This window comes from Sinohyriopsis cumingii, chromosome 5 (genome assembly GCF_028554795.1).
Source record: "Sinohyriopsis cumingii isolate HCF-2022 chromosome 5, ASM2855479v2, whole genome shotgun sequence".
NCBI classification, from domain to species: domain Eukaryota; kingdom Metazoa; phylum Mollusca; class Bivalvia; order Unionida; family Unionidae; genus Sinohyriopsis; species Sinohyriopsis cumingii.
The window spans coordinates 129,554,106-129,575,487 of record NC_142965.1 but is presented as its reverse complement, the minus strand read 5'-3'; the positions used below and the strand labels follow the sequence as shown (position 1 = coordinate 129,575,487).

Below are 21,382 nucleotides of genomic sequence, written 5' to 3'. Positions count from 1 at the left end.
AGGCCAAGAAAAGAAGAACCGTTCGAGACTTAGACGTTTTCGATTATTGAGAAAAGAGACAAAAAATGATGCACCGAGAATCTTGCGCTTGTTCCAAGACGGAACTGGACCTGTTTGCCATGCCCCCCCCCCACGATGATGACGATGCAAGAATCCCAGTGGGTGGAATTTCACCCCGTCTCCTCACTGACCGATTCCGCTCCCATCGAGTTTGAAATCAAAGGACAGCCCGAAGATTACATCGATCTGAATAGCAGTTACTTGTACCTGAAAGTCAAAATTCTAGATAAGACTGGAGGTGCTATAGACGATGAAGCAGTAGCTCCCGTCAACAATTTCATGCATTCCTTGTTCAGTGGAGTGGACTTGTACTTGAATAACAAACTGGTCAGTAGCAGCATGGATACTTACCCTTATCGTGCCTACCTGGAAAATCTCTTGACGTACGGAATAGATGCCAAGAACACTCATCTCAATGCCTGTGTGGTATGGGAAGCTGACGAACCTACCAAGTTTGAAATATTGGAAACTGATGAAAAGAAAGACAACAATGATGGATTTCTTGAACGAAGAAAGAGAATCACGGGAGCCGACACAAGTTTAGAACTGATGGATCGTTTGCATTTGGACATGTGGTTGCAAGAAAAGTATTTGCTGAACGGGGTGGATGTCCGTCTGAGACTGAATCGTAGCAGTGCCGCTTTCCATTTGATGGCTGATAGTGACGGTTACAAAACCAAAATCCTAGAAGCCAGACTCTACGTACGCCGTGTGGAAGTGTTACCTAAAGTGGGAAACGACATCAGTCAGACGTTGAGCAGAACGACCGCCAAGTATCCCATACGACGCGTGGAAGTGAAAACCTTCACCATTCCCAAGGGACAGCGATCCATGATCGAAGATCATCTGTTCCAAGGACAGTTACCCAAACGTTTGATCGTTGGTATCGTCGAGAATACAGCCTTCAACGGAGCTGCCGAAAAAAATCCTTTCTACTTTCAACATTTTGGCGTGTCCAAAATCGAAGTCAGTCGCGATGGCAAGACCTTGTGTACCCGACCTTTCGAACCTGACTTTACCAAGAAGAATTACTTGAGATCGTACTTGTCCCTGTACGAAGCCACCGGACAGTTAGGAACCAATACCAGTCACGGTATTACGTACGAGGATTATGCAGGAGGCTACGCTTTGTGGGCTTTCGATTTCACTCCAGACCAAGGCAGCGACGAGGGACATTTCCACCCTATAAAATCCGACCAGATTCGTATGGAAATTCAGTTTAAAGACCGAGACCCTGATGAAACGGTGAACGTCATCCTGTATGCAGAATTCGATAATACCATAGAAATCAACAGTTTGAGAGAAGTCATCCTAGATTACTAGAAACCATGGAAGACTGTTATCCCTCTTTACCTAGTGGAGAAACTTTTAGTGTTGCATTGTTGTTAAAAAATGTTAGAGTTGTTGTTGTTTAGTGTTAAGTGATTTTTGAATAAAAAATGTTGTGTTTTGAAAAAATTGTTTGATGCTATATTGTTGGATTATTGTTAAAAATGTTAGAGTTGTTGTTTAGTGTTAAGTGATTTTTGAATAAAAAATGTTGTGCTTTGAAAAAAATGCCTTTGTCTTTTGTTTAGCTATAAGAATGTTGGATTGATGCTCTTTCATTTCTTACGTTCGCGCTTTGACTTTAAGAACCGGGTTGTTTCCAGTCTAACCATCCATTGTTGACTCATCCTCCTAAGAAGATGTGCTCCAAACTAGCTAAACTCAACGAAGCCTACGTGAATTTGCATAGGGTCAGACACAGTCTGATACCGAAGCCAGAAGAAATAGAGAATGTGAGAATGTTAAAAATCACTGAAGACCTGATAGAAGAGCTCTTCAGAGAAGAAATGAACAGGGAAAAAGAAGAATGGACAGAGAAGTACAGACTTCAGAGACAGCAGCAACAACAACAACAACAACAGCAGCAGCAACCTGAAGCTGACAGAGGCTTTGTCGATTGTCGTATCGACACCAAAGAGTTCTTCTTCTCTTTCCGAAGAAGCAGACCTATCGTCAGAAAGTCTATCCTCAGAGGACATCGCATTCTTAGAAACTAAAAAGAATGCCATAGCAAACAAAAAACAGCCCTTTTCAGGGCTACCCAATACTCTAGAAAAGAAATAACAATCGATTTGCCAATGTGTGTAGGTAGAGTAGTGTGAAAATAAACACTAACTCTTTTTTAAAAAATGTGAGGGTATGGGTTTGTGTGTTTGTGTTTGTAAGTGCTTAAGTAAGTTGGTATGAATAGTAGATTAAAATCATGTTTTTTTGGTGTTTGAGGTGTATATTTGGAGTTAGATTGGATTGCTTTGCGTATGTGGATAGTCTAATGAAGTGATTTATAAAAAAATTTAAAATAGTGATGGGTAGCATAAAAAGTGAGTGTTTCTTTTAGGTCCGCGCGTTGTTGTTTTTGGTCATGATGTAGGTAACATCAATTTTATGTTTTTAGGGGATGTTTTCGTTCACGTCCGCGCATTCACTATAAATTGAAACTCGTTCGGCAGTCTAGCTACCCTTGTTGATTGATCAACACCAAAAATGAACACGAGACTGTCTAAACTGTTGGAACTTCATGTGCATCTGGAATATGCCAGGCGCCTGTTGAATGAACTGGCCGCGGAAGCCATTGTGGAGGAGGGAAGGATAAGAGAGGAGGAGGAAAGAAGAAAAAAAGAAGAGGAGGAGAGAAGATATAAAGAAGAAGAAGAAGAGGAAAGAAGATACAAAGAGGAGGAGAGAAGAAACAAAGAAGAGGAGGAGGAGAAGGAAAAGAAGAGAAGAAGAATAAATTTCAGAATCCCAGAGAGCGAAAATTGGGATTCTGAAGCGACATATCCTGCCTCTGCTCTCTCCCCCAAAAAAGTAAAAAGTAACTGGGGGATAAGATGTGTATGTGGCGCCAGGTCTGGAAGGTGCCACCATTAACCAGGTGTCCATGAAGTTCCAAAAAAACAGCCCTTTTCAGGGCTACCCAATACTCTAGAAAAGAAATAACCATCAATTTGCCAATGTGTAGGTAGAGTAGTGTGAATATAAACACTAACTCTTTTCTAAGATAGTGTGAGGGTATGTGTTTGTGTGTTGGTGCTTGTAAGAGCTAAGGTATGTTTGTGTGAATAGTAGATTATGGGTTTCTTTATTGTTTCTTAGCGTATGTGGAGAGTATAGTTTGGGTTTTGTAACCGCTCACGTACGATTGTGTGGATAGTAGATTATGGATTTTGTTTATTGTTTCTTAGCGTATGTGGAGAGTATAGTTTGGGTTTTGTAACCGCTCACGTACGATTGTGTGGATAGTAGATTATGGATTTGTTTATTGTTTCTTAGCGTATGTGTTTGTGTATTTGTGTTTGTGTGTTTGTGTTTGTGTGTTTGTGTTTGTACCCGCTCATTGAGTCATCCACCCTTGTGTCTTCCATGATGTTTAGGACGGACATGCTCATGTATGTCAGGTCCAAGTGGACTGTTGTTGATAGGACAGATACTAGTCAATGGATGAGGAGAGTTTACATAGAAAGACAAGGATGTCTCAAGAGGGTACTTGTGTATGGACCGGTAGTTAGAAGGAGTTTAAGAAGAAGAAGAAGAAGATGTGACAGATGCCATCTATGTTAATATTAATATTAACATAAACCCAAAGGCCCTTTTCAGGGCCAGCCATATTTCTCGAAAAGAGATAGCCTTTCCATTGCCTACCCCTTTTCTAAATTTAAATTTAAATTTAAATTTAAAAAAAACTTTTTTCAAAAAAAAAAAAAAATCCCATATTCAATTCCCCTTGTCCCTAGACAAACCCAAACTCTATTCCCATGTTAATTTCCCTTGTCCCTAGACAGACCCAAACTCTATGTTAAATTCCCATTGTCCCTAGAGTGACCCACGATTTTTCTCCATGTTAAATTTCCATTGTCCCTAGAGTGTCCCAGGGGTCTTTTTAATGCTAAGTCCCATTGTCCCTAGGGTATCCCACTTAACTACTACCATTGCAAAAGCAGATATCCTCATAGCAGGGAACTGGCCTCTCGTCCGAATGTACAAAAGACACAGTCAAAACTTGAGGCATTTTCTACGGTAAAACCGTTATGGAAAAAGTACAAGCTATAAACATGAAAATGAATATAAATCTTAGAAAAGAACACAACCTGAATAAAAACAAAATATACTGCAAATAATACACACATATATCCTTAGTCTACGGTGGTATTTACTAAAAATACTAAAAATTCATCTAGAGTAATGATAGATAAAAATAGAAAAATTAGTAATAGATTTCTGGGAATGTATGATAGTAATAAACAAACACTACTTAAATAGAAAAGTTTTATTCCTCTCCTCCCTTTTCATTCTGAAATGAAACGTTCGTTTGCAAATTGACTAGTGTAGGATATAAAGAAACTGGGATGAAGGGAATTATATTTTTCTTCTTCGTTACTTCCCCTTTTAACCATGAAGGTATTGAAATATTTGATATATCTGAGTTTTATTTTTTATTGTCCGTCAATGTTTCCATATTTCTGAAAACTTTATTTGTAGCCTTTGTAATTGTATTTTGTTCTTTTGTGATTCATTATTCCTTGATAGGTTATAGATCTCTTGCATATTTTGTGTGGCCCATATTTTTTGGATATCTCTGATTTTGTGTTGCCCATATTTTCTAGATATCTCTGAGATTTTTGTTATCCATATTTCCTAGACATCACTGAATTCTTACATATATATATATATATATATATATATATATATATATATATATATATATATATATATATATATATATATATATATATATATAATTTTCTTATATTATGCATTATTAAACCTCTCCGTTACACATAAATATATGTACATTCAAAGAAAAGAACTTAAATTATGCTTTTCTGAAGCGATAGAATTAACTCCAATTTGAGTCAAAATTGCCCGAAGAGCTATAGAGAAAATTACAATATTATCTAAATAAGAGTACGCAGGAAGAAAATAAAACCACTGGAACGGAAAGGGATGGGTATATCACTTTCAAAATGTGAAATGGTGCGTTTATCGGCCCACCCACCCCAATCAATGTTACGCTCTTACCTTCAAACTTCGCAGACGATACTATTGCATATGAAGTTTTAGTCCTGGGAGTTATCGACCGGGGAGAGGGCTTCAGGTTGTTTTTGGTCTAAGAGCGACCAAATAAAAAAAGGGCAATACAGTAAAAGTTTTTCATTGCCAGTCGATTATACTATTAAGCCACACACATGTCATCAGATATTAATGATGGCCTACTTCTGCTTGTAGAGATTTGTTTACCTTTATACTTTCGCTTCATAACTTGGTAAGACAAGATAAATGTTGTCTGTATGCCTAACTAGCATCACATGACAAACCGTTGTTTTGTACATTTCATTTACATAATTGCATGTACACGTCACAGTTACATGTTATCAGTATATAAGGTACAAAATGGAAACTTTCTACTGCAACGTTCCTGGTGACTCATTCCAAGTCTTTCAGGTAACTAAAGCATGAGTCATGTATAATTAATTACCATATGATGTTGTAAGCAAGAAATGCAATTTTTAAAACTTCAAATTAAAGCGTGTATACTGAAAAAAAAAGTCAGGGCCACTTTCGATGAAGACGACGTATCGGGATGGATAGCCATAACCTTTTTTTCGAACAATCAATGAAAGAAAAGTGGAAAATAAATTGAGAGAAAGATCACCGATGACGTTACGAATACGCTACAACTAAAGCAAGGTAGCACATTATAGATCCTTGGACATATTTAAAGAGTAAAAGGGAAAGGATATCAGCAATGACTGCATCAAGGATGTTGATGCGTAGAAAAACAAAATTAATTCCACTGATAAACGAGAGTCGCAAGAGTTATATTACACAGTGTCACAAGAGTTGTTTAGGTAACGAGACTCGCAAGAGTTTTATTACGTAACGGGAAAAGCATAAGTTTTATTAAGTAGCAAGTCGCAAGAGTTTATTACGTAACGGGAGTCGCAAAGAGATTTATTACGTAACGAGTCGCAAGAGTTTTATTACGTAACAAGAGTTGCAAGAGATTTTTACGTAATGAGACTCACAAGAGTTTTATTATGTAACTAGAGTCGCAAGAGTTTTTTTAAGTAACGAGAGAAACAAAAGTTTTATTATCCAACGAGTCATAAGAGTTTTATTAAGTAACGAGAGTCACAAGAGGTTTATTAAGTAACGAGAGTCGCAAGAGTTTTTGAAGTAACGAGAGAAACAAGAGTTTTATTATCCAACGAGTCATAAGAGTTTTATTAAGTAACGAGAGTCGCAAGAGGTTTTTGAAATAACGAGAGAAACAAGAGTTTTATTATCCAACGAGAGTCATAAGAGGTTTATTAAGTAACGAGAGTCGCAAGAGTTTTATTAAGTAACGAGAGTCGCAAGAGTTTTTGAAGTAACGAGAGAAACAAGAGTTTTATTATCCAACGAGTCAAGAGTTTTATTAAGTAACGAGAGTCACAAGAGTCTTTGGAAGTAACGAGAGAAACAAGAGTTTTATTATCCAACGAGTCATAAGAGGTTTATTAAGTAACGAGAGTCGCAAGAGTCTTATTAAGTAACGAGAGTCACAAGAGTTTTTTGAAGTAACGAGAGAAACAAGTTTTATTATCCAACGAGTCATAAGAGGTTTATTAAGTAACGAGAGTCACATGAGTCTTATTAAGTAACGAGAGTCGCAAGAGTTTTTTGAAGTAAGGAGAGAAACAAGAGTTTTATTATCCAACGAGAGTCATAAGAGGTTTATTAAGTAACGAGAGTCACAAGAGTCTTATTAAGTAACGAGAGTCGCAAGAGTTTTTTGAAGTAACGAGAGAAACAAGTTTTATTATCCAACGAGAGTCATAAGAGGTTTATTAAGTAACGAGTCACAAGAGTCTTATTAAGTAACGAGAGTCACAAGAGTTTTTTGAAGTAACGAGAGAAACAAGAGTTTTATTATCCAACGAGTCATAAGAGGTTTATTAAGTAACGAGAGTCGCAAGAGTCTTATTAAGTAACGAGAGTCGCAAGAGTTTTTTGAAGTAAGGAGAGAAACAAGAGTTTTATTATCCAACGAGAGTCATAAGAGGTTTATTAAGTAACGAGAGTCGCTAAAGTCTTATTAAGTAACGAGAGTCGCAAGAGTTTTTTGAAGTAAGGAGAGAAACAAGAGTTTTATTATCCAACGAGAGTCATAAGAGGTTTATTAAGTAACGAGAGTCGCAAAAGTCTTATTAAGTAACGAGAGTCGCAAGAGTTTTTTGAAGTAACGAGAGAAACAAGAGTTTTATTATCCAACGAGAGTCATAAGAGGTTTATTAAGTAACGAGAGTCACAAGAGTTTTATTAAGTAACGAGAGTCACAAGAGTTTTTGGAACTAAGGAGAGAAACAAGAGTTTTATTATTCAACGAGTCATAAGAGGTTTATTAAGTAACGAGAGTCGCAAGAGTCTTATTAAGTAACGAGAGTCGCAAGAGTTTTTTGAAGTAACGAGAGAAACAAGAGTTTTATTATCCAACGAGAGTCATAAGAGGTTTATTAAGTAACGAGAGTCGCAAGAGTCTTATTAAGTACATAGAATTGCAAGAGTTTTATTACGTAACTTAAGAGCAGGTAAAGAAAGAGTCACTTGAGAGCATTAAACTGTTATAGATATGGAAAGGAGCTTTGCTAGCTGGAATCATGTCGAATCGATAAATCTGTTCGAAACAATAGTATTGAACTAAATTTTACTAATAAAATAGGTGTAATTGTTGACTTTCCTTGGACAAATGACAACTGAATCACAAAAAATCTAATGCGAACTGGAGAAATATTCCATTAATGATTTTTATATCTATATAAAATGTAGAAATATGAAGTCATCATATTTTAAGAAGATATTATCTAGATTAGGAATAAGTATATAAATCATGAAATAATGGAGACTTTACAATGCTTCAAAATACGTACTTCCTTTCTTCAATAAGTTTCGGCCAAAAAGACGGTAACGATATTCTCTTGGGATGACTGCATATGTATATCGTCAGTATTAAATGGTTTGAAAGCAGCCACAGTAACACAACTATTAATGGGGCCAATAGCGCGATGCAGACGATAAAAATGATTTTTATTTCCATTAATATCAAGTTGGAACAGTGAATATTTACTTGAAGTTCTTGTAAACTGTTCTTAGTCTGCAGATCTCCTTTCCTGCAAAATATCTTTATCGATTTCCACGGTACCCCCAGCATCAATACAGCAGATAATTTCACGCGTTCCGAGCATCGACCAGACAATCTTGATACAAAGCTTCATGAATGTGACTCAAAGAAACGTTGAAGTCATCGTGAACAAAGCAGCCTTGAAGATGGCCACCCTTTTTATTTTCTTTGCTCTTTATTTTGATTTTCCTGAGTCAAATGACTGTCTATTCTAGACATACTAGATGGTTTTGTACCATGTGACTGATAATTGTACATGTTATAGTCACGTGTTTCTGTAATCCTTCTGCATTTCAAAGAACAGTGTTGAGAATCTTTTGTCATTATCTCTATTATCCAATTTGAGGACTGTCCTGAAAAGTTACGAATGTAGCCTTGCAATATCACAAGTCCATATAAGAACCTTTGTAAGTGAACATTTTTTATTCTCCTTATAGAGACCGAAAGACTAGGACTTGTTATGTAGTCCCCTCTTTAAGTTTTCATGATGAAGGTCAGACAAACTAATTGTCCATACTTTGATTAGAAAATTACAATAATTACAATGGTAGTTGCATGATTAGATCATTAGCAGGTATGTATTGTACCCTGTCATTGCTTTAATTAGAAAATTAAAATGGTAGTTGCATGATTAGATCTTTAGCAGATATGTTGTACCCTGTCATTGCTTTAAAAACTACTGGATTAGCATGATGACTTAGCATGAGGGATTAGCACGATGACTTAACATGATGGATTAGAACGATGACTTAACATGATGACTTAACATGATGGATTAGCATGACGACTTAACATGATGAATTAGCAAGGCGACTTAACAAGATGACTTAACATGATGGATTAGCACGATGACTTAACATAATGGATTAGCACGACGACTTAACATGATGGATTAACATGATGACTTAACATGATGGATTAGCACGATGACTTAACATGAGGGATTAACATGATGGATTAGCACGATGACTTAATATGATGGATTAGCATGACGACTTAACATGATGGATTAGCACGATGACTTAACATAATGGATTAGCACGACGACTTAACATGATGGATTAACATGATGACTTAACATGATGGATTAGCATGCTGGCTTAACATAATGGATTAGCAAGATGACTTAACATGATGGATTAGCACGATGACTTATCATGATGGATTAGCACGGTGACTTAACATGATGGATTAACATGATGACTTAACACGATGGATTAGCACGATGACTTAACATGATGAATTAGCACGATGACTTAACATGATGGATTAACATGATGACTTAACACGATGGATTAGCAAGATGACTTAACATGATGGATTAGCACGATGACTTATCATGATGGATTAGCACGATGACTTAACATGATGGATTAGCACGATTAATTAACATGATGGATTAGCATGATGACTTAACATGATGGATTAGCATGACGACTTAACATGATGGATTAGCACGATGACTTAACATGATGGATTAGCACGATGACTTAACATGATGGATTAACATAATGACTTAACATGACGGATTAGCATGACGACTTAACATCATGGATTAGCACGATGACTTAACATGATGGATTAGTTTGATGACTTAAAAATATCATCACGTACACCATATCAGAAACAAGATGTGTTGTATACTGAAAACGCTGTAGGAGTGTTTATGATCTTTTGCATGGCTTAGACTATAAGCATGCGTCACATATTACCAATATAATTTATGACTTAGTTTAGTACGCTACTTATCGTAGGCATTGAGTATCATGTTCATCCCGGTACCTCACACCTCTGAGGAGCTAATCAATAGAATCCATGTAGCTTATTATATAACACGTTTGACAATGACAGTATATGCACTGAAATAAATCATGATCAACAGTGTGACGGACGAGAGTAAAGTACTATACCCTGTATGGACAGAAAGCCCACGATTTGAGGTCTCCACATAGCGTTTTCATTCAATACGTGGCACAGCGATTGAGCTTCGACCCCTGTGACAGAATTACATGGAGTTTTTGTTGGCAAGATTAATTACTGCTTAACGTGTTCAAAGCCAATTGTAATGGACTCAGATAATACAAAAACATTCTCTTTTTGACAATACGATAAACGATATTTTTAAATTTGCTTAAAGTTTGATTCTTTGTACATAAATCATCACTTTCCTTCTCAGTTTCAGCATATTCCACTACGGTAGCGCTGTGAAATCATCTAGGTCCATCATGAAAGCCCTCAATTTGCCAAACTTAATGCTGTACAATGTTAAGCGATAATTTTGGAGGGCACAAAAGTTGGAAGAAATGAGGTTGGAGTGAGTCATTACAGATCTATCCTTATTTAAGCGCGATTTATTCGCGATTTATTATCTAAAACATCATTCGTCAGAAAGATCATCAGCTACAATAGATAACTATTATACACAATACCTTAATTTTTGATAAAAATGAAGATTATTTTTGGAATACAATCAGCATAGTCTTTTCTTTCTGCAGCGAATGAATATGGCAATGTAACTCTGGTGACAGCGCTGTACGATATCGGTCGAGGAAACTGGAGTCAATGGAGGCGAAATTTTACCATCTACCTGGAACATTTTAAAAAGGTACTCAGTCTGGATGTACATTTGGCAGTTTTTGTGGACAAAAGTCTTTTAGGATTCATAAAACACAACCGGCAGGGAAAACTTACTAAAACTCACGTCCAAGTGGTGCCGTTCAGTGATCTGGAAATATTTCAGTACCATAATGTCATCAAGGACACAATGAATTCTCCCGAATTTCTGGACAATAACGAAATGCTTGCCCATCCCGAGGCCTTCTCTCCTGAATATGTCATACTGATGAATAACAAGATATTCTTTATGAAAACAATATTGGATATAAATCCATTCCAATCGGGTCAGTTCTTTTGGATTGATGCTGGTTATGGGCATGGACGTGACATATTTCCAAAAGACGGACAATGGCTTCCAAGGAATTTGATGAATATTCACAAAAAGATCACATTCATTCAGCTAAATGATCCTATACATTATGAAAATTATGTCAAAAATCTTTTGCTTCATAAGATTTCACTAGCTCCAGCTTTTAATGGCGGGTTCTTTGGTGGTGATTCGCAAGTTGTACGGGAATATTATCATTTATATCATAAGGTTTTCAGGACGTTGTTAGTTGAAAGTATTGTTGATGACGACCAGAACGTGGCTTTACTGTGTTATTTTGAATTGCCAAGATTGTTTAACCTCGTTGTCGGTGACTGGTACGACGTTTTCAAGCTTTTCAATTGAATCTAATTCACTTTGCTTTATCTTATATGTGTTTTTTTTTTTGTTTCCATAGAAAGAAAGACGCATATGGAAGCAAAAACGTGTAGTGTGAGAGCGTTAATTATCTGACTTCATTTATATAAGTCTACTTGATCATTACACCATAGAGGAGAACCAAGTACAAAATGATGCGACCTAGATTAGCGCCATCGTCGATTGGCTTAAGTACAAATACCTTAATCAAGGCATAACCTTATATATATATATATATATATATATATATATATATATATATATATATATATATATATATATACAGTGGCGTCGCTTGGGGGGTGCGGGGGGTGCGGACCGCACCAGGTGACACCATCTCAGATGGGTGACACCAAAATAAAAAATTGCAAATTTTACAGAGCACACACTGCTCGGTCTAGTCGGATTTCATAAGCGGATAACCGATCATAGTTAAATACATGACTAGCAGGCACAGCAGGCTCGTCGCTAGGGGATGCGGGGGTGCGGACTGCACCGGGTGACACCATCAGAGGGGGTGACACCAAACTGACATTACTAAGGATTCTGTATGGTCTGTTACGGAAGGAGGACCATGGGGGTGACACCATGAGCTACCGCACTGGGTGACACCAACCCGAGTGACGCCACTATATATATATATATATATATATATATATATATATATATATATATATATATATATAATATGGTTAAGTGTTTGTTTATATATATATATATATATATATATATATATATATATATATATATATATATATATATATATATATATATATATATAATATGGTTAAGTGTTTGTTTATAGCATGAGTGACAGCACGATTGAGGAAACAGATAATTGAATCAAGAAAGACACTGCAAGGTGAGCGTCAATAGAGTTCAGAATTAGACAAGAAGAAAAAAACATACTCCATGATTCTTGCTGCAGGCCACTGTTAGTGACTTCAATATAGATAATGTATAGAAATAAAACATAATTCAAGTCAAAAGGTATACAAATGCATATCAAAGTTTTTTCTATAATAGCATAGCTTCTAGACGCACACTTCATCATACATTCTCTAACATTAATTTACATACTTAATGAAGCTAAAGTGTTTGAAATTTTGTGCTCTTACCGCCTAAGACATAGTGAAATCATTCATGACAAGAAACTGAATACCACTATGAAAGATCAATAATGACATACACAATGAAGAAAGAACGAATGACTAGTCAGCCAGGAGATTGAATCAATCAACAGAACAAATTTCAGCATTGCTCATGATATTCAGTGCAGTACAATATCATCCAATCTATTTCTCCCAATAGATACATAAATATTCACATCATGAGAATGAATGCATTGCTATATATATATATATATATATATATATATATATATATATATATATATATATATATATATATATATATTGTTGTTGTTGTTGTTGAGGGTTTAACGCCATTTTGCAGCACATGATAGGCTATACATGGCGGCCAGTATTAATGGTGGAGGAAGAACCAGAGAAAACCCCGGAAAGAACCACCGACCCACGAGAAGCTACTGGCAAGCTTTCTCACATACCCACATTGGCTGAATCTTAGACTCGAACCGCCGCAGACAGAGGTGAGATGGCAGTGATCCGTAACGAACAGCGCTTTAGACCACTCGGCATATATATATATATATATATATATATATATATATATATATATATATATATATATATATATATATATATATATAATTCATAGCCATACGCACACATGCATAGAAATAATAGAAATACATGCAATTATATTAAAAGAGGAGGATGTGAAGAAACTGAAGTAGGACTTAAATTTCACAATTTATTTTTCTCACATAAGGATTGCGTCTTTACTCCTCTGCAGTTCAGTTTAAAGTGACGCTAATTAAAATTCAGTTAACTGTGCGCAGTTGCAAGCCCCGACAAATGATTGACCAATGAAACCCAAGTGACCACTAAGGGGCAATTCAGTTGGCCCTTTTGGGCTCAGCTCGTTATCATAACAGAGTAAAGTAAAACGTTGACCCAACCTCATTACACCACCTATAAATATACTTACGCAAGCGTAAGTAGTTTTATGGTTAGGAGTTTGCTTATTGCACAAGGGACAGCAAGAGCGAGGGAACAGATAATTGAATCAAGAATGGCACTGCAAGCTGAACGTTGTTAGAGTTCCGAATTAGGGAATAAGAAGTTACATACTCCATGATTGTTGCTGCAGGCCAATTTTAGTGACTTCAGTATAGATTACATATATAAAGAAAACACAATTCAAAAGGTATACAAAAGCATATCAAAGTTATTACTGTAATGGCATAGCTTCTCTTTGCACACTTCGTACATTCTTTAACCGTATTTTACATACTTAATGAAACTAAAGTACTTTAAATTTTGGGCTATAACCGCCACAACACAGAGAGGACCAGACACATCCAGCTCTCTCTGTGTAGCCCAAAATAGAAAAAAAAAAAAAGAAAAAGGAGAAAGACCTGCAGCAATCAAGCAAGGCAAACGAACATGGAACAAAAAGAAAGTATAATATCGAGTTGTGCACACAATATCCCGAAATGTTTGCATTCCATGTCACATAACGCCACTGGAAGAATGTGTTGCAAGATGGTCATGTCTTCAATGAACACATATGAAGTGAAGTGCTCTTCAGTGAACCCATATGAAGTGCAGTGTCCGTACGATGTGGACGGCTGTATAGGTCTGTGCACCCACGAGACATGGAAGAAGAAAAATTGGAAAGCAAAACCAGGCAGTAGGAAGTGTTATGGTGATGTGTGAAACGAACGAAGTCAGCAATGAATTGCAAACTGGACATTCTATCGCTCTGGCGAATATTTTTCTTAAAGGCATCCGACCGCCACTTACCTAAGACCCGTATAAGACTGTCTGAGAGACCCTTTTTAGCACCCTCTGTTACTGCCCCCATGCTAAAACTATGATTCTTAAAGAATTGAGGATTAAAACCGCATAGCAAGAGCGATATGGGCAGAGCTTGGTTGAACTCCTGATTAGTTATGGGCGATCCCACAGAAGTTAAGGAAGAATTTTCCCGCATGACAACCCCGTAATTGTAAATACTAACGCAGCACGTGGACAAGAAACTGGTCTTGTGCTTTTTGGGGCACGACTCATAGGCGAAAAAGGGTACCCATGGAGTCTTTGTAAATTTGTAAACTGGACAACTAAACTATCGTCACTGATATGAACCTGAGAGAACCGAAGCAAGTTTGACATTCTGCAACCAGGTTGTCTAACGGTCATTTCCCCTACCCGCAGGTATGCATGAAATGCAAGAAAAACATGGACTTAAACAGAGCCGCATGAAAGGCATTGTGGGTAAATGTCGGCAGGAATAGAACGAACGAGTTTTGTAGAATACATTTATCAACTGGTAGTCTGGCATCTGTGTGCGGTAAATGTTTATGAAGCGTTTGCATGAGTTTTTGAATACGAAAGGTCAGGGATACTCTTCAGTTTGTGCACATAGCCAAGAGCAGAGACGTAGGTAGATATGGTATATGGTGCATAGTTTTTCAAAAGTATACGAGATGAAATGGGCCAAATCGGTACTTGAAACAGGGAAAGTGCTGTGAGTTGTAAAGCGGTTGAAAAATTGATGTAATATTTCCAACTGCGCCTGTGTGCTTCCACCGATGGATGAGAAAGAGCACTTTGTACTAACATGGACAGTATTGCTCCCAGTCTGTTAATGTCGGTAGTTCCGGGACCTGTTCTGGGATTTCCTCTGCATAAGGTGAGAGCTGGAGGAATCTGTGCACCTGTTGGCTAGAAAAAACATCCTCTAAATCGTTTTGAAGACCAGTGACGTGACGAGCACGGAACGAAATATTGTTGTGGAGGCAGGTGAGGACCAGTCGCTGTATCAAATACATAATGTCGGATTTCCTGTACGATTGGAGTGGGTGGGGTGGGGCGAGTGGCTACCAAAAGTAAAGCAGGGTAAAATATATAGTCCTTCCATGGAAATATCCAGTCACTAACTTGTGCAAAGCGCTACTCTCGTAAATATATGTTAATTTGTGCAAATTATCGAACACTTTTCACAATATTTGTATTGCATGATTTAAATAAACAATTACCCTCATTATTGTATACCTTGTTTAAAGAATGTGAAGAATTTAGTCAGCTCTCTTATCTTCAGGCTGCGCGGCATGTCTACCTCCTCTTCGCCCTCTGGTTCTTGCTCCATGACAGGGGACTTCCCCTCCTTCTTATAGGTCATTCCGGACTGAACTCTAAAGCAAGCTGATTTCTTCAGTCTGGGTAATAACAAGGTTTACAGATTTGAGTTTATTACAGGGTATCTTCTCCATTAAACATTATAACTGCTAATGTAGGCCATTTGTCTCAGCAATGAATTTTTATATTTAACTGGTATATTCATGAGTACTTTTCAAACTTTAATGAATATAGTGCTAATGGACAGTCAGAAATTAATACATCCGAGGTTGTGACCTGATGGAAGTATTGGAACCGGATATCCTACTCCAGTCGCAGATTTTAATTACTCAACTCCTTTCCTACCCCAGGCAAACTGTACTTGAGTACTATGTGTTTGTAAGATATTAACTGAAGAAAGCGAAACACTACACTACACTACACACACACACACACACACACACACACACACACACACACACACACACATATATATATATATATATATATATATATATATATATATATATATATATATATATATATATATATATATATATATATATATATATATACCACATGCATTAAAAATAATTTGGCATCTAAAGTGTTGGTATAAAGCAAAATGATATACCAGTACTATTGGGATATCAAACTGTGATCTGCCCATGGGGCAATAATACGAATATATAAACATTCTTTTAACCGCAGGCCTATAGATCAACGATGAATTTCTACTCATTCATTAATCATAAATGACAGATGAAAATAACGATAAAAAGTATTAATAGTCCCTGTTTTCTAAATGAAATTAAAATAGTACACAATTTCATCGGAAGAAATTTTTTTTCCATTCACCTCTCGTGCGTAAATGACAAAATAAGCACAAATCTGGACTGAGAGAGAAAAACATATTGCGCTGGACGAAAACATTAAAACTAAACTTGTACGAAGTAATCTAATATAATCTTGTTCATCGTAACGGTATGTTTACGCTTTCATTGGGATCCATCTACAGTGTTCATAATATCAATGCTACATAGTTGCAATAAACAGTGACACTAGGCCTATATGTTAAATGTGTCGGTTACGAGGCAGACATACTGTATTGTGTTTTAATCATTTGTTCTTGTTTCTTAAACCTATTATATGTTCTAAAAATCGATTATTAATTAAATGCAAAAATGTCCAAATGGTCGCCCTGCCCCCCCCCCCCCCCGATTATCGTAGCTAGATACGGCCGAAAATCCATGAAAATACGAGCGTTGGGGATTTTCGCTTGTGTCATACGACAATGTCTCTGGACCTATGAATGATGGTAATGTTAGTCAAGCCGTCCAAAGGAGAGAGAGAGAGAGAGAGAGAGAGAATTGTATAGACTTTAGAAATGTTAATTAAAGCAGAATAACGACTTAGATGAACTGTCAATATATTAAAATATTTTAATTACCTCTTGTTGGTTCGTCGTTTAACTTAGTTTCTATTCAACGCTAATTTACATACGCATGTACGTGAATTCATGACAGTACAGGTTCAGTGTACAAGAGGCTAACCGTGTATGCAGTGCAGTGCACTTCTTTCTTCATAAAAAAAACAACATATTTCATGTTTAAATCATGAGTGTGTCTTATACTGATTTAATAAATGTGAATAAAAATAGAAACTGAAAAAGATAACAATCAACTTATCAATTTGCATACGTGACTGTGAACAAGAAGAAAAATCGTAGAACTACATTTTGTAGCTGACACACCCGCAGGGATGTGAGGAGTTCATTCACTCGGTCAATACACAGTTGTCAGAGCATATCGTAACTCCATTTCGAGTGCAAATATGAGTATTTGTATGTGGTATAAATAAAATATATGTACAGTATGGACGCTGTATAAATAATATACCACTCGTTGTATAAATTTTTCATTAAAAGGAAACACTATGGCAAGCCTCCTTTCCTTTAAATGAAAACTTTATACTTCTCGTGGTATATCATTGATACAGCGTACATACTATACATATAATCTCTCTCTGTCTCTGTCTCTCTCTCTCTCTCTCTCTCTCTCTCTCTCTATATATATATATATATATATATATATATATATATATATATATATATATATATATATATATATATATAATCAATAGTGTCATCATAAGTGAGCAATCTCCTTGTTACTCTTCATTTGCTGATATAACAAGACCTACTTCTGATCGGTATTTTTGTTTTTACAAAATGTACAAATTCACTTACGTAGCTGGAATGTCATTTTCTAAAACTATAAGAAATCGAGTGTCAGTGGATTTGTTGCAATACTTTACAAAGCACGACAAAACTATTTAAATATAACTATGAAAAGTAGTTCTAAATAAATTTAAATGCTTCCTCTCAAAATAGAAGGTAAATTGGAAAGGGATCAGAAACAGAAGAATATCGTACGTTGCGAGGTTTGGGTGGTTGTTTTCTACGTCATCATCTTCGATGTACACAATATTTAGCATATAATTATGCAAATTTAGGTAAAAATAGTTCTTCGCGAGATCTGCCGATCACTGTCGAGCGCGAGTTTCAAGATGGAGACATTAGACTAGTTACGCTAAGTACGAATATATCTGAGCGCTCATATTTCATAATGAGATACTCTACCTACTTGATATTAATCAAAAACTGCATTTTACAAAGTATTTAGTCAATTAATATACATAAATGTAACAATACGATCATACGAAAATTTACTCTCAGCTGCACTATTGTGCCTTTAATTAAAAAAGTAACTTATTTTGAAAAGAAACCACCACACTTTATTTAATCACTATTTATTCTACAGTATTTGCACGAATATGACATTTGACATAAAATACATGCTAAATTTTGTCGAGTTATTTGATTTGCTTTACGTCATTGCCAATAAAGAACTTGAATTTACCTGGATACCAGAATCGTGCAACGAGACATAATATTCTGTTACCATGCCAAATATGTTTTAGTTTCAATGATTTTGTGTAATACACTCTATACATTCCTTCTAATGCACTTAATTTATTCACAGTTCTGAATATCTATTGAAATCATTTATATTATATTGACAGGTGCCTCTCTGCTCTTTCAAGCGTTGAAGTTATTACATTCACAGGTGCCGCTCTATTCTTCCACGTGCTGAAACATATTATCTATTCTAAAGTTGTGTGCCTCATTGCAGATCAATATTATATGGAGGCGATATATTCCAAATCGCTCGATTTCTTGACTTGCTTTATGGCAAGACATGTTTAGTCATGATTCTCTTTACCTCTGTAGGATGATGAGCAAGTCTTTGTAAATAACTAGCTAGCAACAATTATGAGACTCATATGAAACATGGGAAAGCATAAATCCAGAACTGCGTATTTAATAACCAGTCTTTATAAACCGATGGATCTTCGTTTCCCACATATATATTTTAGTCAAATGTTGTTATTCATCTTCACTAGTCAACTTTCCGATATGTTAATCATATTTACAACTTGGCAGATTGATAATTTATTTTAGTGCTTTCTCCCTGCGACATCAATTGGATTGCATGAGTGGCCTCCCTTAGTATGTAATACCAGCTAACCAATAGTGTGTACTAGCGGTGCATTGTACAACAGCCGAAAATGGTGAAAGCAATTAACTTCAAAAGGATACTTTGCAAGTTTAACATCAAAAGTATGACTACGTACCAGAGATAAGCCATTAAAGGTGTATGTGGCGTTCTGTCGTATTGGGGTGGGGTTCTCCCAATATAATTTAATTAAAGTAAATTGAAAGTTCCACCCTGGCTCGTTAGGTTAGAAAGTTAACTTAGTGATGATGTAGATTTACAGCTCTGAGCCCCCAGTCAGTAATGCCGACGGTTAAATTATAGAGAACACGAAGATGAAATTCAATCAATAACAATTTAATAAATGTGATAATTTAAAAACGATAACTTCCAATCACTCGTCTTTCCCTCGACCAAGTGACAGCCTAATTCATCCCGTGATTTACAGTGTGAGTTCGATTTTCCCCCTGTCCTTGCATCTACTCATCTATTTCTTCCCGCTGATTCTTCCTTCTTTCCGTTCCTCTAACTCCTTCTTTGTCTCTGTTTCCTCTCTACTATCTCCTCCAGCTTCGCTCCAGACTTCAACTTCTCCTTTCTTCTCCTTTCCCTCTCTATTATCTCCTCCTACAATTCCGCTCCCAGACTTCAACTCCACCCTCTTCTCCTTCCCTCCTTTCCTCCGTCTCTCTATTTGAGACAACGGGACCAAACTTTAACTGGTCTGTCCCTCAAAGCTTCCTTTTGAAGCTTTCTGTACTTAGAATTTCCCGCTCTAAGATTTTCCCGCCAATAACGAATGGCTATTCGGAGTTACGCTAACCTCTTCTCTGGGTAATTTCTCTCAGCGAACTAACTTTTGCCGGAAAACGCAGGGATATCATTCTACCTAAATCAAGGTCTCCCCCATCTCGATTCTGATTGGGTGGCGCTGTGCCCCTGTCCAATCGTCTTAGCGGCCAGTTCAACCTGTCTGTCTGTTTGCAGGGGAAAGAAGTTAGGACACTCCCACTTCTTCAGGCAATTTCTTTTGATCTTGGAAACATTTCGACACCTAGGTGATAATTGGCTATCGGGCGCCTCGCAACTCCGATGTCCGGTTTTTCGATTCTAGCCACAACAGTCTTACGTAACGGATTAGTGCTAGCCTCCGGCAATGTTCGACATCAAACAATGACCCGTCAGAACTACCTTGATTATACATGTTTCAAACTGGGCTACTCTGGGTCGGGGTAAACATGACAGTGTATTTGACTGAAAGGTATTGTACAAACACGGACAGGACAGAACAACGTAATTTTGATTGGATGCAATGGCATCTAATGAAATTCACAGACCCGAAGCACATCAATATCTGTTCGTTCAGCCAAGGTGTAGATAGGGTTAACATATCTGAACCTTGGGTAGCGAATATGGTTGTTATTCTGCACATTTCCTTTTTGTAAGACGATTTTATTGATTTTTTAGAGAACATCAAGGATCAAATTACAACTAATAATTTCACGCGCCAAAAGCAGTGTCAAGGCTATATTGGTACTGGTACTGATAGCTTATCGATCCTAAGTTTTATAAATGTGCCATTATATGCTGAAGACACCAATGGGAAATAACAGGCTTATTGAAACCAACAGTTTTATCTCATTTTTTATCGTATTTACCTGTAGGTAAAACCTACCTTCAGCTTGTAACAGCCACTCTATGTATCTTTTACCGTATTTAACGTTGAACAAATCCTCTCCAACTCGTTTCTTATGTACTCTTGTATACAAACTCTTCTTTTACCGTATTTAGCTTTGTAAAATCCCTCTATTGTACCAATCTATCAGTGTATAGTTCTTCTCTTCAAACTGTACCATATTATCATGTATAGTCCTCTCATATTTACCGATGTATAGTCTCTCTCTCTCTCTCTCTCTCTCCAACTTGTACCATATTTGCCATGTATAATCCGTCTTTTTATCTTGTACTGTACTTATCTGTGGACCTCCCCGGTTGCCTAAGTGGTCATAGCGTCCGCCTCGGATGCGGGTTCAAACCCAGACAGAGTCAGACT

The 21,382-nt window shown here is 36.7% G+C and overlaps 1 protein-coding gene across 1 annotated transcript in view; it reads left to right on the top strand.

Moving 5' to 3' along the window:
- The window catches only part of LOC149800231 (uncharacterized), a 46,489-nt gene extending 34,906 nt beyond the window's left edge, over positions 1 to 11,583 (top strand). The window contains exon 2 of the mRNA XM_089959800.1: positions 10,765 to 11,583. Coding sequence (XP_089815926.1) covers positions 10,765 to 11,558 — 794 coding nt within the window. The 3' untranslated portion in view covers positions 11,559 to 11,583. The remainder of the gene's footprint in view (positions 1 to 10,764) is intronic.
- Positions 11,584 to 21,382: the final 9,799 nt, after the last annotated feature.